The sequence below is a fragment of the Sceloporus undulatus genome, chromosome 9 (assembly GCF_019175285.1).
Source record: "Sceloporus undulatus isolate JIND9_A2432 ecotype Alabama chromosome 9, SceUnd_v1.1, whole genome shotgun sequence".
Lineage (NCBI taxonomy): Eukaryota > Metazoa > Chordata > Lepidosauria > Squamata > Phrynosomatidae > Sceloporus > Sceloporus undulatus.
In genome coordinates this window covers 19674420-19687489 of record NC_056530.1, presented here as the reverse complement: position 1 = coordinate 19687489, position 13070 = coordinate 19674420, and the positions used below count along the sequence as shown (strand labels likewise).

At 46.0% G+C, this 13070-nt stretch overlaps 1 protein-coding gene across 2 annotated transcripts; it reads right to left on the bottom strand.

Annotated features, from left to right (window-relative positions):
* Window positions 1-507: 507 nt before the first annotated feature.
* Window positions 508-12713, bottom strand: LOC121915091 (heat shock cognate 71 kDa protein-like). 2 transcript variants are annotated; one of them, XM_042438942.1, is made up of 9 exons: window positions 12549-12713; window positions 7009-7218; window positions 6156-6361; window positions 5766-5918; window positions 4598-5153; window positions 3802-4004; window positions 3074-3272; window positions 2473-2705; window positions 508-984 (listed from the first exon to the last, which is right to left on the bottom strand). In XM_042438942.1, the coding sequence occupies exons 2-9, from the start codon at window positions 7211-7213 to the stop codon at window positions 682-684; spliced, it is 2058 nt and encodes a 685-aa protein (XP_042294876.1). In that variant the 5' UTR covers window positions 7214-7218; window positions 12549-12713; the 3' UTR covers window positions 508-681. The 2 variants fall into 2 exon arrangements, with proteins under 2 accessions (XP_042294876.1, XP_042294877.1); XM_042438943.1 differs by having other exon boundaries at window positions 508-940; window positions 12549-12709.
* Between the last annotated feature and the right edge of the window lie 357 nt (window positions 12714-13070).

The following is a 13070-nucleotide window of genomic DNA, read 5'->3' as shown; positions in this document are numbered from 1 at the left end:
CAAGTGCTTCTAAAGCTGTTGTAACTCAATTGTGTTTCAGTGATGTAACTTACTTATTTCATATTATTTACTGTGTCATCTTGAGAGTCAACCTAAGATCCCCATTCTGGAGAAAAAGCAGAATATAAAAGCAGATGCTTTCAATTTATACAGTAGGCCCCTGGTATCTGCTAGGGTTTGGTTCCAGGATGCTTTGTGGATATCAAAATCCATGGATGCTGAAGTCCCACTAAATACAATGACATAGTAAAATGATTTCCCTTATATAAAATGGCAAAAATCTAAGTTTGCTTTTGGGTATTTATGTATTTTTCAAATACTGTATTTCCAAGCTGTGGATGGTTGAATCCTTGGATATGGAGGGCCAAATGTACCACTGGATTTGCTTGAGCATGTCCTGCTAACTCTTTCTGAACAACAAAGAATCAAGTTTCTCTGCACTATTTTCCAGAGGACACAAACTTGCCCTAACACAAGCATGCACAAATCACACAGGCACCAAAGCCGGAGGATGACAAAAGTGCAATAATTTATTCATGTGAACACAATTTGGCAGTAAAGTGACATGCTCCATTTTGTAACAGAGAGCAGAAGTAGTGTGGGGGAGAGAACAGAGTGAGGAAACTCCATTCATGCAGAGGGGGAAGAAGGGCAGGAGGAGGCAGCTGGAGTGAAGCAGGATCAGAAGGAAGCTTCCAAGACAACTTGCACAAGTTCCCTCCCCCACCATGCAAGGCTTGGGAGGCTCTTAATCCACCTCCTCAATAGTGGGACCTGAAGAGCCACCCCCAGTGCCTCCAGCTCCTGGGAAGCCACCGGGCATCCCCCCTGGCATCCCTCCTGGCATGCCTCCAGCTCCTTGGTACAACTTGGTAATGATGGGATTGCAGACGTTCTGTAGCTCCTTCTGCTGATGTTCGTATTCATCCTTTTCTGCCATCTGCCAAGGGGAGAGGAGAGACAAAAAGGTGGAGATGCATTTAGCTTTAACATGATAACAGGTTTATGACAATTCAAGACCGGAGCACTACTGCATTCAGTCTGAGACTGTGTTAGATTTACAAGACTGTCTCTAACTATTGGCTAAGTAGCTGTCTTCCCTTGCAATGAGCCATAGTTCAGGAGAACAGATTGGAAGTCCTGGCAGATCTATGACATGACAGGGTTAAGCCTTCAGATGCTCTTGTTCAGATCCATTCTTAGGAAGCAGATGCCCCCTTGTGGAAGAAGCAAGCAGAGAACTAAAAGTAGCCATTCACCTCTAGACAACCATCCTATCTAATGGATAGATGAGGTTTTGACTACACACCAGAAAGAACTTCTTGATTGTAAAAGTGGTTCAACAACAGAACAGATTACTTTGGAGAATGGTTGGCTCTCCTCCATTGGAGGATTTTCAGCAGAGGTTGGATGGCTACGTCTCAGGGATGGTTTATAGCTGTGCATTTTTGCAGTGGTAGGGGATTGGGATTAGATAGGCCCTGGCAACTACAAGGTCAAGTTGTTCTTGGGAATGACCAACAGTGCAGAAGTAGCTGCTGAAGCGCAAGTGGGCATCACTGACAACCTCCACAGCAACACTCCCAAGGAGTCCTTCAAAATAAAACAGCTATGTTGCTCATGATCTATGTGTATGCGCACGCACAGATACCATCAATATACTGTTGCAAGGAAACTCCACTGAACTCTTATCAATTGCAGGTAAGCTCTAAGGCAATGATTCCCAGACTTTGGTCCTCTGGATGTTCTGGACTTCAGTTCCTGTAATTCCTGACTTTTGGTTAAGTTGGCTTGGACATCTAGGATCTGAGATCCAAACTAAAATGGAGGACCAAAGTTTGAGAACCATTGCTTTGAGGGAAGTGGGAATCCTGGAGGGAGAGAAGATGGCAAGTGATCAATCATTTCTGCTGATCAGAAAGTCTTGAAACACCAACCATGCCCCAACTACAACACTGAGACTAACCTTGAGCTGCGGGGGTGGAAGGCACACGATTAGACAGCTAACTAGTTCTTTACCCAGTCACAACTTCCAAGAAACCAGGGAAGATGATGAATGTGGCAGTAAAGCCCTTTTTCCTTGTATTACAAATGCACAGCTCTATACCACCAAAATGAGGAAACACTGTCACTGGCCATCTGAAATCAAGCAAAGGGACCCCTGTAGCCAGCATGGTATACTTGTTTGAGCATTTGAATCCTTGCTCATCCATGAAACCCACTGCCTCAGAGGTAGGCAATGGCAAAACTTCCCTGAATAAATCTTGCTAAGAAACATACAATCACCAAGATGAACATGACTTACTTAATAGCACATCCTCCCATCCATTCTTTATTGCTTTGAGGTCTGCATGATGGCCCTTATGTTATTTATGGTCACCTTATTTTTCATTTTTTCCTAACCAAGAAATAACTCTAAAACCAGGACTAACCACTCTTCTACTGACATGCCAACTAGTCTTGTAAACTCACCTGGTTCCTGTCCAGCCAGGAAATAACCTCATTGCACTTGTCCAGGATCTTCTGCTTGTCCTCTGGAGACAGTTTATCCTTCAGCTTCTCATCTTCCGCTGTGCTCTTCATGTTGAAGGCCAGGGACTCCAAGGAGTTCTTGGCCGCAATCTTTTCCCTCTGGACTTCATCCTCGGCTTTGTATTGTTCCGCCTCTTGGACCATACGTTCAATCTCCTCCTTGCTAAGACGTCCTGTGGCAGGAAGGGGAAACCAGTCAAGGAGATGGCAATTTGTAAGCCAGGATGAGCCATGTACAGCCTTCCTAGACATTGTTGGGACTGTAAAATCCATCTGCCCTAGCCACTCCAATGGTGAGGATGGCAGATATAGCCTGTGAGGACCAAAGTTGCCCATCTAAGCACATAGGTGCAACCAAGAACCAATGGCCAAACTAGGGGTGGGAATCACACTGTCTTCTAGATGTTGCTTGACTTCAACTCCCAGCAGCTTTAGCTAGAGTGGCCACTGGTGAAAAACACTAAATGTTGGTAGTGCGACACATAGAAGATTGCCCGATTCCCCAGCATTGGCTGAGATCCCATTTTCCATCCACACTCACCTTTATCATTCGTGATTGTGATCTTATTCTCCTTTCCAGTGCTCTTATCGACTGCAGATACGTTGAGGATACCATTGGCATCAATATCAAAGGTCACTTCAATCTGTGGGACACCTCGAGGAGCAGGGGGGATCCCTGTCAACTCAAACTTGCCCAGCAAATTATTGTCTTTGGTCATAGCACGCTCTCCTTCGTACACCTGCAGGTTGGGGAGAAAGGATGCATCTGGTGGTTAGAAAGCAAAGCTTGAGATCATCAAGGAACCTCTGGCTGAATTCCAATTCAGTAACTTTTGGGGGCTACATTTCAGCAGTGGGCAGAGCCAAGAACCAAGCAGCAGGATCAAAACACAGGCATATTTGACTTCAAAGCACTTATGCGCACAACCAAGCCTGAAGAGAGGCATTGCAACATTCTTGAATGGGGGAAAAATGTACACAACTCGGCAAACCAGCAAATAGCAGTGTTGTGGAAAGCTGGTATAACCATCTTGAGGAAATGTGGAGAACCAATTCAGCCCAAGGGATTTTGGCTTCCCACTTTGGCGGTACAAAAATGCGCACAAGAAACCCGAGATGCCTGTCATATTTGGAGACTGCAGAACTCCAAATATGTATGAAGTGTTGGATTGACCTCTCACATACGGTACCATCATTGCTCAAAACTTATTGCCATTTCCCAGGCAAACAGCTAGCAATGCCTAATTTATACCATCTGCTTCCACTTACTTGAATGAGTACTCCTGGTTGGTTGTCAGAGTATGTAGTGAAGGTCTGAGTCTGCTTGGTGGGGATGGTGGTGTTTCGCTTGATGAGGGCTGTCATCACCCCACCGGCCGTCTCAATACCCAGGGACAGTGGCGTGACATCCAACAGCAGCAGGTCCTGCACATTCTCTGACTTGTCCCCACACAAGATGGCAGCTTGGACAGCTGGAGGAGTAACGAAACTGGGTCAAGAGGCAGCAATGCCCATCAGACAAAGACCCTGGGGAAAAATCCTGTCTTGCCCAAACGTGGTCCCAGAGGCTTTCAACAATGGGTCTGTACAGACAGGCCAAAATAAAGCTGTTTCGGGTCACTTTGGAGGCATGCTGTTTCAATGATGCATGAGTCCTAAGAGGCTAGAAGCCACACAAAAGCCATGCTCCACTCCTAATTTCCCAAGTCACACTCTGGGGATGGGATCTAGAGGGACTAATGTACCCACTCCACTGTTGCCCATCCCTGATACCATAACTAGTTGGTATTATTTATAAGATGCTTTAGAATGGTTATCAGTTGTTGCTATCTATTTATTATGTACATTCAGAAATTGCTTCTTCCTGCAGAATGGAGCAGCTGTTTTCCTGAATCTATCTACTTGCTTCTCCCTTCTTTTCCACAAACCCCATAGTGAATAAGTAGGAATCATTCAGCATTCCAAATATTTGACTGCACATTGTAGCAGACCCAGCCAGTGACGAAGAATGCTGTGAGCTGTAGCCCAACACCCCAACCTGGCCCTTTTGCCAAAGACTCTTTACCTGCTCCATAAGCTACTGCTTCATCAGGGTTGATGCTCTTGTTGAGCTCCCTGCCATTGAAGAAGTCCTGAAGAAGCTTCTGGATCTTGGGAATACGGGTTGAGCCGCCAACAAGCACAATGTCGTGCACCTGAGACTTGTCTAGCTTGGCATCACGCAAGGCTTTCTCTACAGGCTCCAAGGTGCCTCGGAAGAGGTCAGCATTCAGTTCCTCAAAGCGAGCTCGGGTGATGGAGGTGTAGAAATCGATGCCCTCATAGAGGGAGTCTATCTCGATGGAGGCTTGGGTGGAGGAACTGAGGGTACGCTTGGCCCGTTCACAAGCTGTGCGCAGACGCCGGACTGCCCGCTTGTTGTCCGTGATGTCCTTCTTGTGCTTGCGCTTGAACTCTGACACAAAGTGGTTCACCATACGGTTATCGAAATCCTCACCACCTAGGTGAGTGTCCCCAGCGGTTGACTTAACCTCAAAGATGCCATCTTCAATGGTCAGAATGGAGACATCAAAGGTGCCACCTCCCAGGTCAAAGATGAGGACATTGCGTTCGCCACCCACCTGTAAATGTGACAGCCCAACAGTGTGAGATACACCCTCTTCAGAGGGGTTTCCATGGCATGTACCCAAGATTACCAGTACAAGATTATATATAGCACAGGCAGACAATGAGCTGGGGAAGTCTACCAGGTAAGAGTAATGCTGATGAATTATGGAATCTGTGGTCAAACCACATACCGAAGGCCCAAGTACTGCAAATGCTTTCAACTGCAACTTCCATAATCCCTTACTATTGGCCAACCTGGGTGGGACTTGTGAAATCCAAAATACCAGAACACACTCCATTCTACAGGTACAGAAAGAAACTAAATGTGCCTACTGTAATTCTGAATCCTTATTTACTTATCAAGATGCTCTCCAGAAGAAACCTGGAAACATCTGTTTTACCAAAGTACTATTGGAACTTTTTGATCCTGCAGTTAACTGCAGTTAACTATAAGCCCTCCCAGATGAAACTCCCAGGAGCTTTCACCTATGCTGATTAGGATGGATAGAAGTTTAAGTACAATGTCTTGAGAGCCAGGCTTTCCTCACCTAGGTGTACAACCTCACATCTCCTCTTAAGCCTAGCCATATTTTTTTAAAAACCAAAAATAAATAACTCCTCCTGACCTTTTTATCCAGCCCATAGGCTATGGCAGCTGCTGTGGGTTCATTGATGATCCGAAGAACATTGAGGCCTGCAATGGTACCAGCATCCTTGGTGGCTTGTCTTTGGGAATCATTGAAGTACGCAGGAACTGTAATGACTGCATTGGTAACAGTCTATAATGGAGAGATGAAGGAATTAGAAAGACCTATGCTCAACCCATGTTACCCATGCTTCAGTCTCATGCCTTCCCATTACCACAATGTCTCCTTCTCAACCTTTACTTCTCTAGATGTTTTTGGACTTCATTTCCCAGAAGACCAAGTCAACACAGCCAATGGGCAGGGACTGTGGAATGAAGAGTCCAAGACATCTGGAGAACCACTGAGATATCATAATCAACAACTACCCACCTTGCCCAAGTAGGCTTCTGCAATTTCCTTCATCTTGGTGAGAACCATCGAGGAGATCTCTTCGGCATAGAAGCTTTTCGTCTCGCCTTTATACTCCACCTGCACTTTGGGACGGCCCCCATCATTGATCACATGGAATGGCCAGTGCTTCATGTCAGAGTGGACCACAGGATCATCATAACGGCGGCCAATAAGGCGTTTGGCATCTGGAAAAGAGGAGTGACTTGATACAGTCAAGAAAGATACAGTGAGCTAATCCTCTCCTATTTTAAAGGAAAAACACATCCACTTTGGGCGCCTTCCATGGTACCAGTGATGATGTTGCCTAAATACTTGGAATACCCTTCATTATTTCTACAGCATAGATGCACCTTCAGATGGCACAGAACACCTGTTTTAGATTGTTCATGGTGTATATTATTTTAATATCCATTTGGTTATGGGTCATTTTATGAGAAACATGTGCTTTCATAACCACTCAGCTTCTGTACAGTCCATCCTCGCCTTACGCGGGGGATCCGTAAGGTGAATTCCGCCTATGCTCGAGCCCCATTGGAAAAAATGGGGCTCGTGCGCTGTGGCGCGGGCGGGGAGCAACGGGCGCGCACGCCCATTCAATTGAATGGAACGCGCCGCCTCTTCCGTCCTGCGCGCGCCCCGCGGCTTGAGCACGTATGCTCAAGGCTGCGTATGGCGCGCCCGCCTATGACACAGGCGCACTGTAGTTCAACCATTAACACACATTCATAGAGTTAACTCTTCTCTGGACAAAGAACTGAGCTTCAACACATCTTCTCAGCCAGCGCCTAGAACAGAACCCATCGCACCATGGATGGCCTGGGCTAATCCTTACCGAAGACAGTGTTGGTGGGGTTCATGGCCACTTGGTTCTTGGCAGCATCACCGATGAGGCGCTCTGTGTCTGTGAAGGCCACGTAGCTGGGGGTGGTGCGGTTGCCCTGGTCATTAGCAATGATCTCCACCTTCCCATGTTGGAAGACACCGACGCAGGAGTAGGTGGTCCCCAGATCAATTCCTACAGCTGGACCCTTGGACATTTTGGCTGCAAGAGGACATATAGTGAACATTACCACAAGTGCCACAAGAGGGCCTGCCAGAAAACTGTAGTTATGTAGCTACAACCTGAATCATCAGGTCCTAGGCAACTCCAGCTGAGGAGGAGACTCCCAATTTGAAACCTTGAAAGCAAGCTACTGATGCAATTCAATGTGGGCTACTGGTGGCCCTCCAGATGTTGCTGGACTCCAACCCCCAACAGCACTGGCTAGAGATAGTGGAAGCTACACTGAACATCTGGAATATCAAATACGGACAAATGACCCACTGGCGGATTACAACTGAAGTATAACAATAAAATATCATTAAAATACAAATTCTCGCTAAAACAGTTCCACATCTCAACCTTCTCCCAAACATAAAACATAAGGCCAAAAACAAAGCACAAGAGGATGCAAAGTGTGCAAAGTGTTTAAAAGCCCTTTAATCCTCACTCTAGGGCCCCAATTCCGGCTGTCTGTAGTTGTCACACGTCTTTTAGAAAAAGCCATTCATGCAGTTAAGATGATTTCATAATCATTGCCCTGTTTGGTCTTGCAGCAAGAAACCAATGCTCTTAACATATACAAAGAAACAGAGGTAATGGGGTGGTAGAAAATCAACACATTCTTAAGGCTTGGTAATAGCAGGTTTGCCTTGGCATTGCAGAAAATTGCAACGGGTACTTTAGTTCTCACGCAGTTTATATGTATATCTGATAGATATGTAACGTACGTGTAGCAGTTATTTCCCTCTGCTGGAAACTTTCAATATTGCAGCCCCAGCTGTTGAGCTTTTGGAAAAAGCCAGACCGCTAAAGAAACTTTCCATGATCCAGCCAGAAGACTGGAATTTGAGCTCCTGTCCTTTGCCCTTTCAGCAATCCTAGCAAATATCAGCCCTCCCCTTTATAAGAAGGATGGGCATGGCCTGAGACATGGTCAATGGGGGACATATTTGGATTCTCTTCTTTCTTGACAGGCTGCCATGGCACACTTAACAGGACCTAAAAGTGGCCTAAATCATGCTGTTTGACACCACTTTTTGCTGTCACAGCACCATCCTACCAAATACTGGGATCTGTAGAGACACCAGCCCTCTTTAGCAGAGAATGCAGAAGACCTGGTAAAACAACAAATCCCATAGGATGGTGCTACAACACTTAAAAGTGGTCTCAAACTGCATTATTTTCACAGTGCAGAAGAGATTCTGGGGCCAATCATCAGGGTGTTGCCTGTCTCACAAATCCCATAGGATGACGCTACAACACTTAAATGTGGTCTCAAAAGGCATTATTTTTACAGTGCAGATGCACTGAGATGCATTCTGGGGCCATTCCTCAGCATGTTAAACTTTATCTTGGAGATGCCAGTCCCATAAATCCCATAGGATGGAGCTACAACACTTAAATGTGGTCTCGAACCGCATTGTTTTTTACAGTGCCATTGCATAGGATGGAGCTACAATGCTTAAAAGTGGCCTGAAATTGCATTATATTTACAGTGCAGATGCACCAAGACACATTCTGGGGCAGATCCTCAGAGTGTTAAACTATACTTTTGAGGTGTCAGTCTTGCAAATCTTATACAGTGGAGCTACAATACTTAAAAGTGGTTTCAAACTGCATTACTTTTACAGTGCAGATGCATCGAGACACATTCTGGGGCCGATTGTCAGGGTGTTAACTTGTACCTTCGAGATGCCAATCTTGGCTCCTATTTGCCAATTCTGTACCAGGCACAGCTGCTGCTCATGATAAGATTAAACTTCTCACCCAAACTACTCGCTCAAAGTTTAAACTCCACCCCAGCTCTGCACTCTGCCCAGTTTGGCCCCTAGTCAGGAACTCCCAAAGGGCACGGGGTGGAAACGGGCAGTTGGGGTGGTGCGTCTACCCTTTCCAACACTGCCCACTTTCGAGAGAGAGATTTTTCTGGAACTCAGCTCCCGAGAGGGCTCTGTGGCTAAGGCAGAGTCAAGACGCAGCAGCAAGCGTGCCAAAAACAGCTGCTGTTAAAAAAGCGGAAAGCCTGTCATTCCTGCCAAGAGGGAGGAGAACTGCAGATGGCTCAACTGCAGCCGCCTCCACCGATCTACCCACTAGATACTACTTCCTCAGCCTCTCCTGAAAAAGCAGACAAACAAACCCAGATCTCTGAAATCTTGAGAACTCAAATCCTGACCTTTAGAGAAAAACTTAGCTTCCAGACACAGGGGCCTCTGTCTGTAAATTAAAATTGATAATGATAATGATAATAATAATAATAATGAAGAGCAGCATGGGAATGTCGGGGCTGGGACTACAAATCCCAGAATATGTCAGTAATGGGGGGATCGTGGGAGCTGTAGTCTAAAACACTAACTCTCCCTTGTTTTGGATGGGGATTTGCTCATAACCTTTGCATCATCTGCTGCCTTTGGAATCTAGATGCACAAGAGCAGATGGCTTTTTTAAAGTTGGCAACCTCCAAGGTAAAAGAAGCCACTCTTAGGAAAGGAGTAACTTAATACATACTATGTAACTTTGATCAACAGCTGCTTACAGGTTACTTATCTGTGGCTCTAAGCCTCCTCCTCTTACAGTGGCACTCCTTGGGATTCCAACTCCCATCAGCACCACCACTCAGGCTGGGGATGATGGGAGTTGCAAACCAATGCAATAGAAATTTCCCATCCTGGAGGCAGATTTTTGACAATAACAACAAGCAATACTATTGCAAGGAACCTTGAAGTGTGTGGGCCTTCATGTCTCTTGGGGACTTATGGCAACCCCATGCATTTTATAGTTTTCTTAGGCAAGGAGGCCTCCGAAGTGGTTCTGACAGTTCCTTCAGTGCAGCGTGGTGGATATATGTCACAGGCGTGCGTGTGTGTATGTGTTTGTGTGTTGTGTACCTTCAAGTCATTTCTCACTTATGGGAGACCAGGGTTCGATTCCTGCTCAGCCATGAAACCCATTGGGTGACCTTGGGCAAGTCACACTTTCTCAGCCTCAGGAGAAGGCAATGGCAAACCTTCTGTGAACAAATCTTGCCCCCCAAAAGCCCCATGATAGGTTCGCCTTAGGGTCCCATACGTCGGAGATGACTTGAAGGTACACAACACACAAAAGCACACACATAGTCCTCTGACCTATATGTTACAGTACCTGGTACTTGTTGGTACCAAGTGCTAACCAGGGCTGATCTTGCTCAGTTTTCAAAATCAGACAGGATCTAGCGATCCAGCACTGATGGATCAAGCCATGCAAGCTTCCGAGTCATTCAGAGCTCTTCAGTGGCTTTAACCCTTGGCCTTCCCCATCCTTTCCAAACTTTGGTCATCCAGGTGTTTTGGCGTTCAACTCCCAGAAGTCCCAGCCAGCTTTGACCAACTGTCAGAAATTCTGGGAGCTGAAGTCCCAAACATCTGGAGGACCAACGTCTGGGAATCACTGTGTCCTGGAGCCCTAAACCTTTGAGGTTTAGAATTGTTTTGAAGCAGTGTTCGAAATGGCACTGAAGAGCTATTATTTTTGCAATGTTTTTGCAGAATAAAAATCTCAATGAGTTGACATGCAGCCCTTCCCCCATTGAAATAAATGAGGAAAAAAAGCAAAATAGTACTCATCTTCTGCATCTTCACAGTGACACTCTCTTCCCAATCTGTCCCCAAAAGGAAAGGGTTAAAAAGACTGCAGAACCGAAGTCAAATCCCTGTGCAAAACAGAGACATCTCCAGCCAGCTGCAAGCAGAAGCAACGGATGGAGTAATTTTCCACCAACAACAAAATGCAATCCATTGCAGCTCGTTTCAAGCGAGTGCTGCTTTGAACTCCTTTACATTAGAAAGGGCTGTTTTTGCACTTTAGCCAAAGGCTAAGCCTGGAATTTGTATTTTTCCCCTTCTGTCCCATCATTTGCAGCAATCCCCTGAAACCTTCGCGGGATCCATCAGATGCCACCAAGCAATAACGGATCAACTGGATCCCTGATTCCTAATCTAAGCCTCTCCCTAGGACTCTGGAGCCCAGGGTTCAAAGAAATCCCTGCTCAGCCATGGAAACCCAGGCTCTCAGCCTTACTGGCAAACCTGCTCTGAGCCAATCTTGCCCAGAAAAGCCCCAGGATAAGGTCAGCTGGGGCAAGTCACACTCTCTCAGCCTCAAATAAAGGCACTGGCAAACCTCCTCTGAAACAATCTGGCCAAGAAAACCTCAGGATAGGGTAGCTTAGGCAAGCCACACATTCTCAGCCTCAAGGGAAGGCAATGGCAAGCTTCTCAACAAATCTAGCCAGGAAAACCCCAGAATAGGGTGGCTTGGGCAAGTCACACTCTCTCAGCCTCAGGGGAAAGGAATGGCAAGCCCTCCCTAAATAAATCAAACCAAGAAAATCCCAGAATAGGGTAGCCTGGGCAAGTCACACTCTCTCAGCCTCAAGGGAAGGCAATGACAAACCTCCTCTGAACCAACCTTGCCTAGAAAATCCAGGAATGGGGTCACACTCTCTCAGCATCAGGGGTAGGCAATGGCAAACCACCTCTGAACCAACCTTGCCTAGAAAACCCCAGAGCAGGGTAGTTTAGGCAAGTCACACTCTCTCGGCCTCAGGCAATGGCAACCCTCCTCTGAATAAATCTTGCCAAGAAAACCCAGGAATGGGGTCACACTCTCTCAGCCTCAGGGGAAGGCAATGGCAAACCCTCCCTGAACAAATCTAGCCAAGGCTACTCCAAGATAGGGTTGCCTTAGAATCAGAAACGAACTGAAGGCAAACACAACACAACACACAAGACTATACAGCTGAGAAAGCAAGGAATCCTACTATGGCAATCCTCTGGAGGAAACCTTCGCAACCCTTTCCCCCAAAGCAAAGACCCCAACATTATCTGCTCCCATTTGGCCCCAAACCTTTTCAAAGAACACTTAAACCCACCCAGAAAATCATCCCTAAACCTAATACATGCCAGGATTCACATTCACCACTTTGCCCCCAACTTGATCAACTTTAAAAAACAACACTCTGCACTATGCTCAGAGGCACTCGTGTCCTATTCTCTCTCGAAACGAAACCCTTCAAAGCCAGAGGGAAAGGGAAGTTACAGGAAGCCAAACAAACAGGCAACTTGTAACTTAATTTCCTTTGCAGCTTGCAAAAAACCACAAATGTGGGGAAGGAGGAAAAAGACAAGCCAGCTGGGCTCCTTTGGGCCAAGAAGGAAAACCAGCCTCTTAAGCAACACAAACACAACTGCGCAACAGGAACCCTGGCTTTCATGCCATTTCATTTTGGGGGGGCTTAAAAAAAGTAATGCATGCATGCAAAATAATAATAATCATAATAACAATAACAGTACCTTTTCCAGGCTGCAAACTTCCTTTCTTTTCTTTTAAAATATAGCAATGCAAAAAAAGGCTTCAAGGAGAGGAATGAAAAGAAATCCGTTCCTTTTTCTTGCGTTGTCTTTTCGCAGGACCCAGACTTTTATATCTGGCAACTAGGCTCCCCTCCTTTCCAAAGGGCTCTGCCAGTGCTGACACTTTGCAGAAGCTTCTCGACTTGGCTGCAGCCTCGTCCAATCCGAAGGCAGGGCTGGGGCTGGGGGTGACGTCACGTAAGGAGGCGGGGCAATGAGGGAACTGAGGCGGGATCGAACCGCAGCATTTCTGCCTGGTGCAGATGGGGCTGGAGCAGCATCTGGAACTTTCAAGAAGGTGGCAATGGTTTTCATGTTTATCTATGGATGGTGCATTCAGCCTCTTCTCTCTCTTACATATACATATATATATACATATATATATATGGGATATACAGTATGTGTGTGTGTATTAGAGAGTGGGATATATATATATATATATATATATATATATATATATAT

What these genes read in the sequence shown, in the direction of transcription:
- LOC121915091 (XM_042438942.1), bottom strand. Translation starts at nt 7,213, where the DNA reads ATGTCCAAGGGTCCAGCTGTAGGAATTGATCTGGGGACCACCTACTCC. An exon ending in CAGAAGCCTACTTGGGCAAG is followed by an intron (nt 5,919 to 6,155) that starts GTGGGTAGTTGT and finishes TCTCCATTATAG; the next exon opens with ACTGTTACCAATGCAGTCAT. An exon ending in AGCAGTAGCTTATGGAGCAG is followed by an intron (nt 4,005 to 4,597) that starts GTAAAGAGTCTT and finishes TTACTCCTCCAG; the next exon opens with CTGTCCAAGCTGCCATCTTG.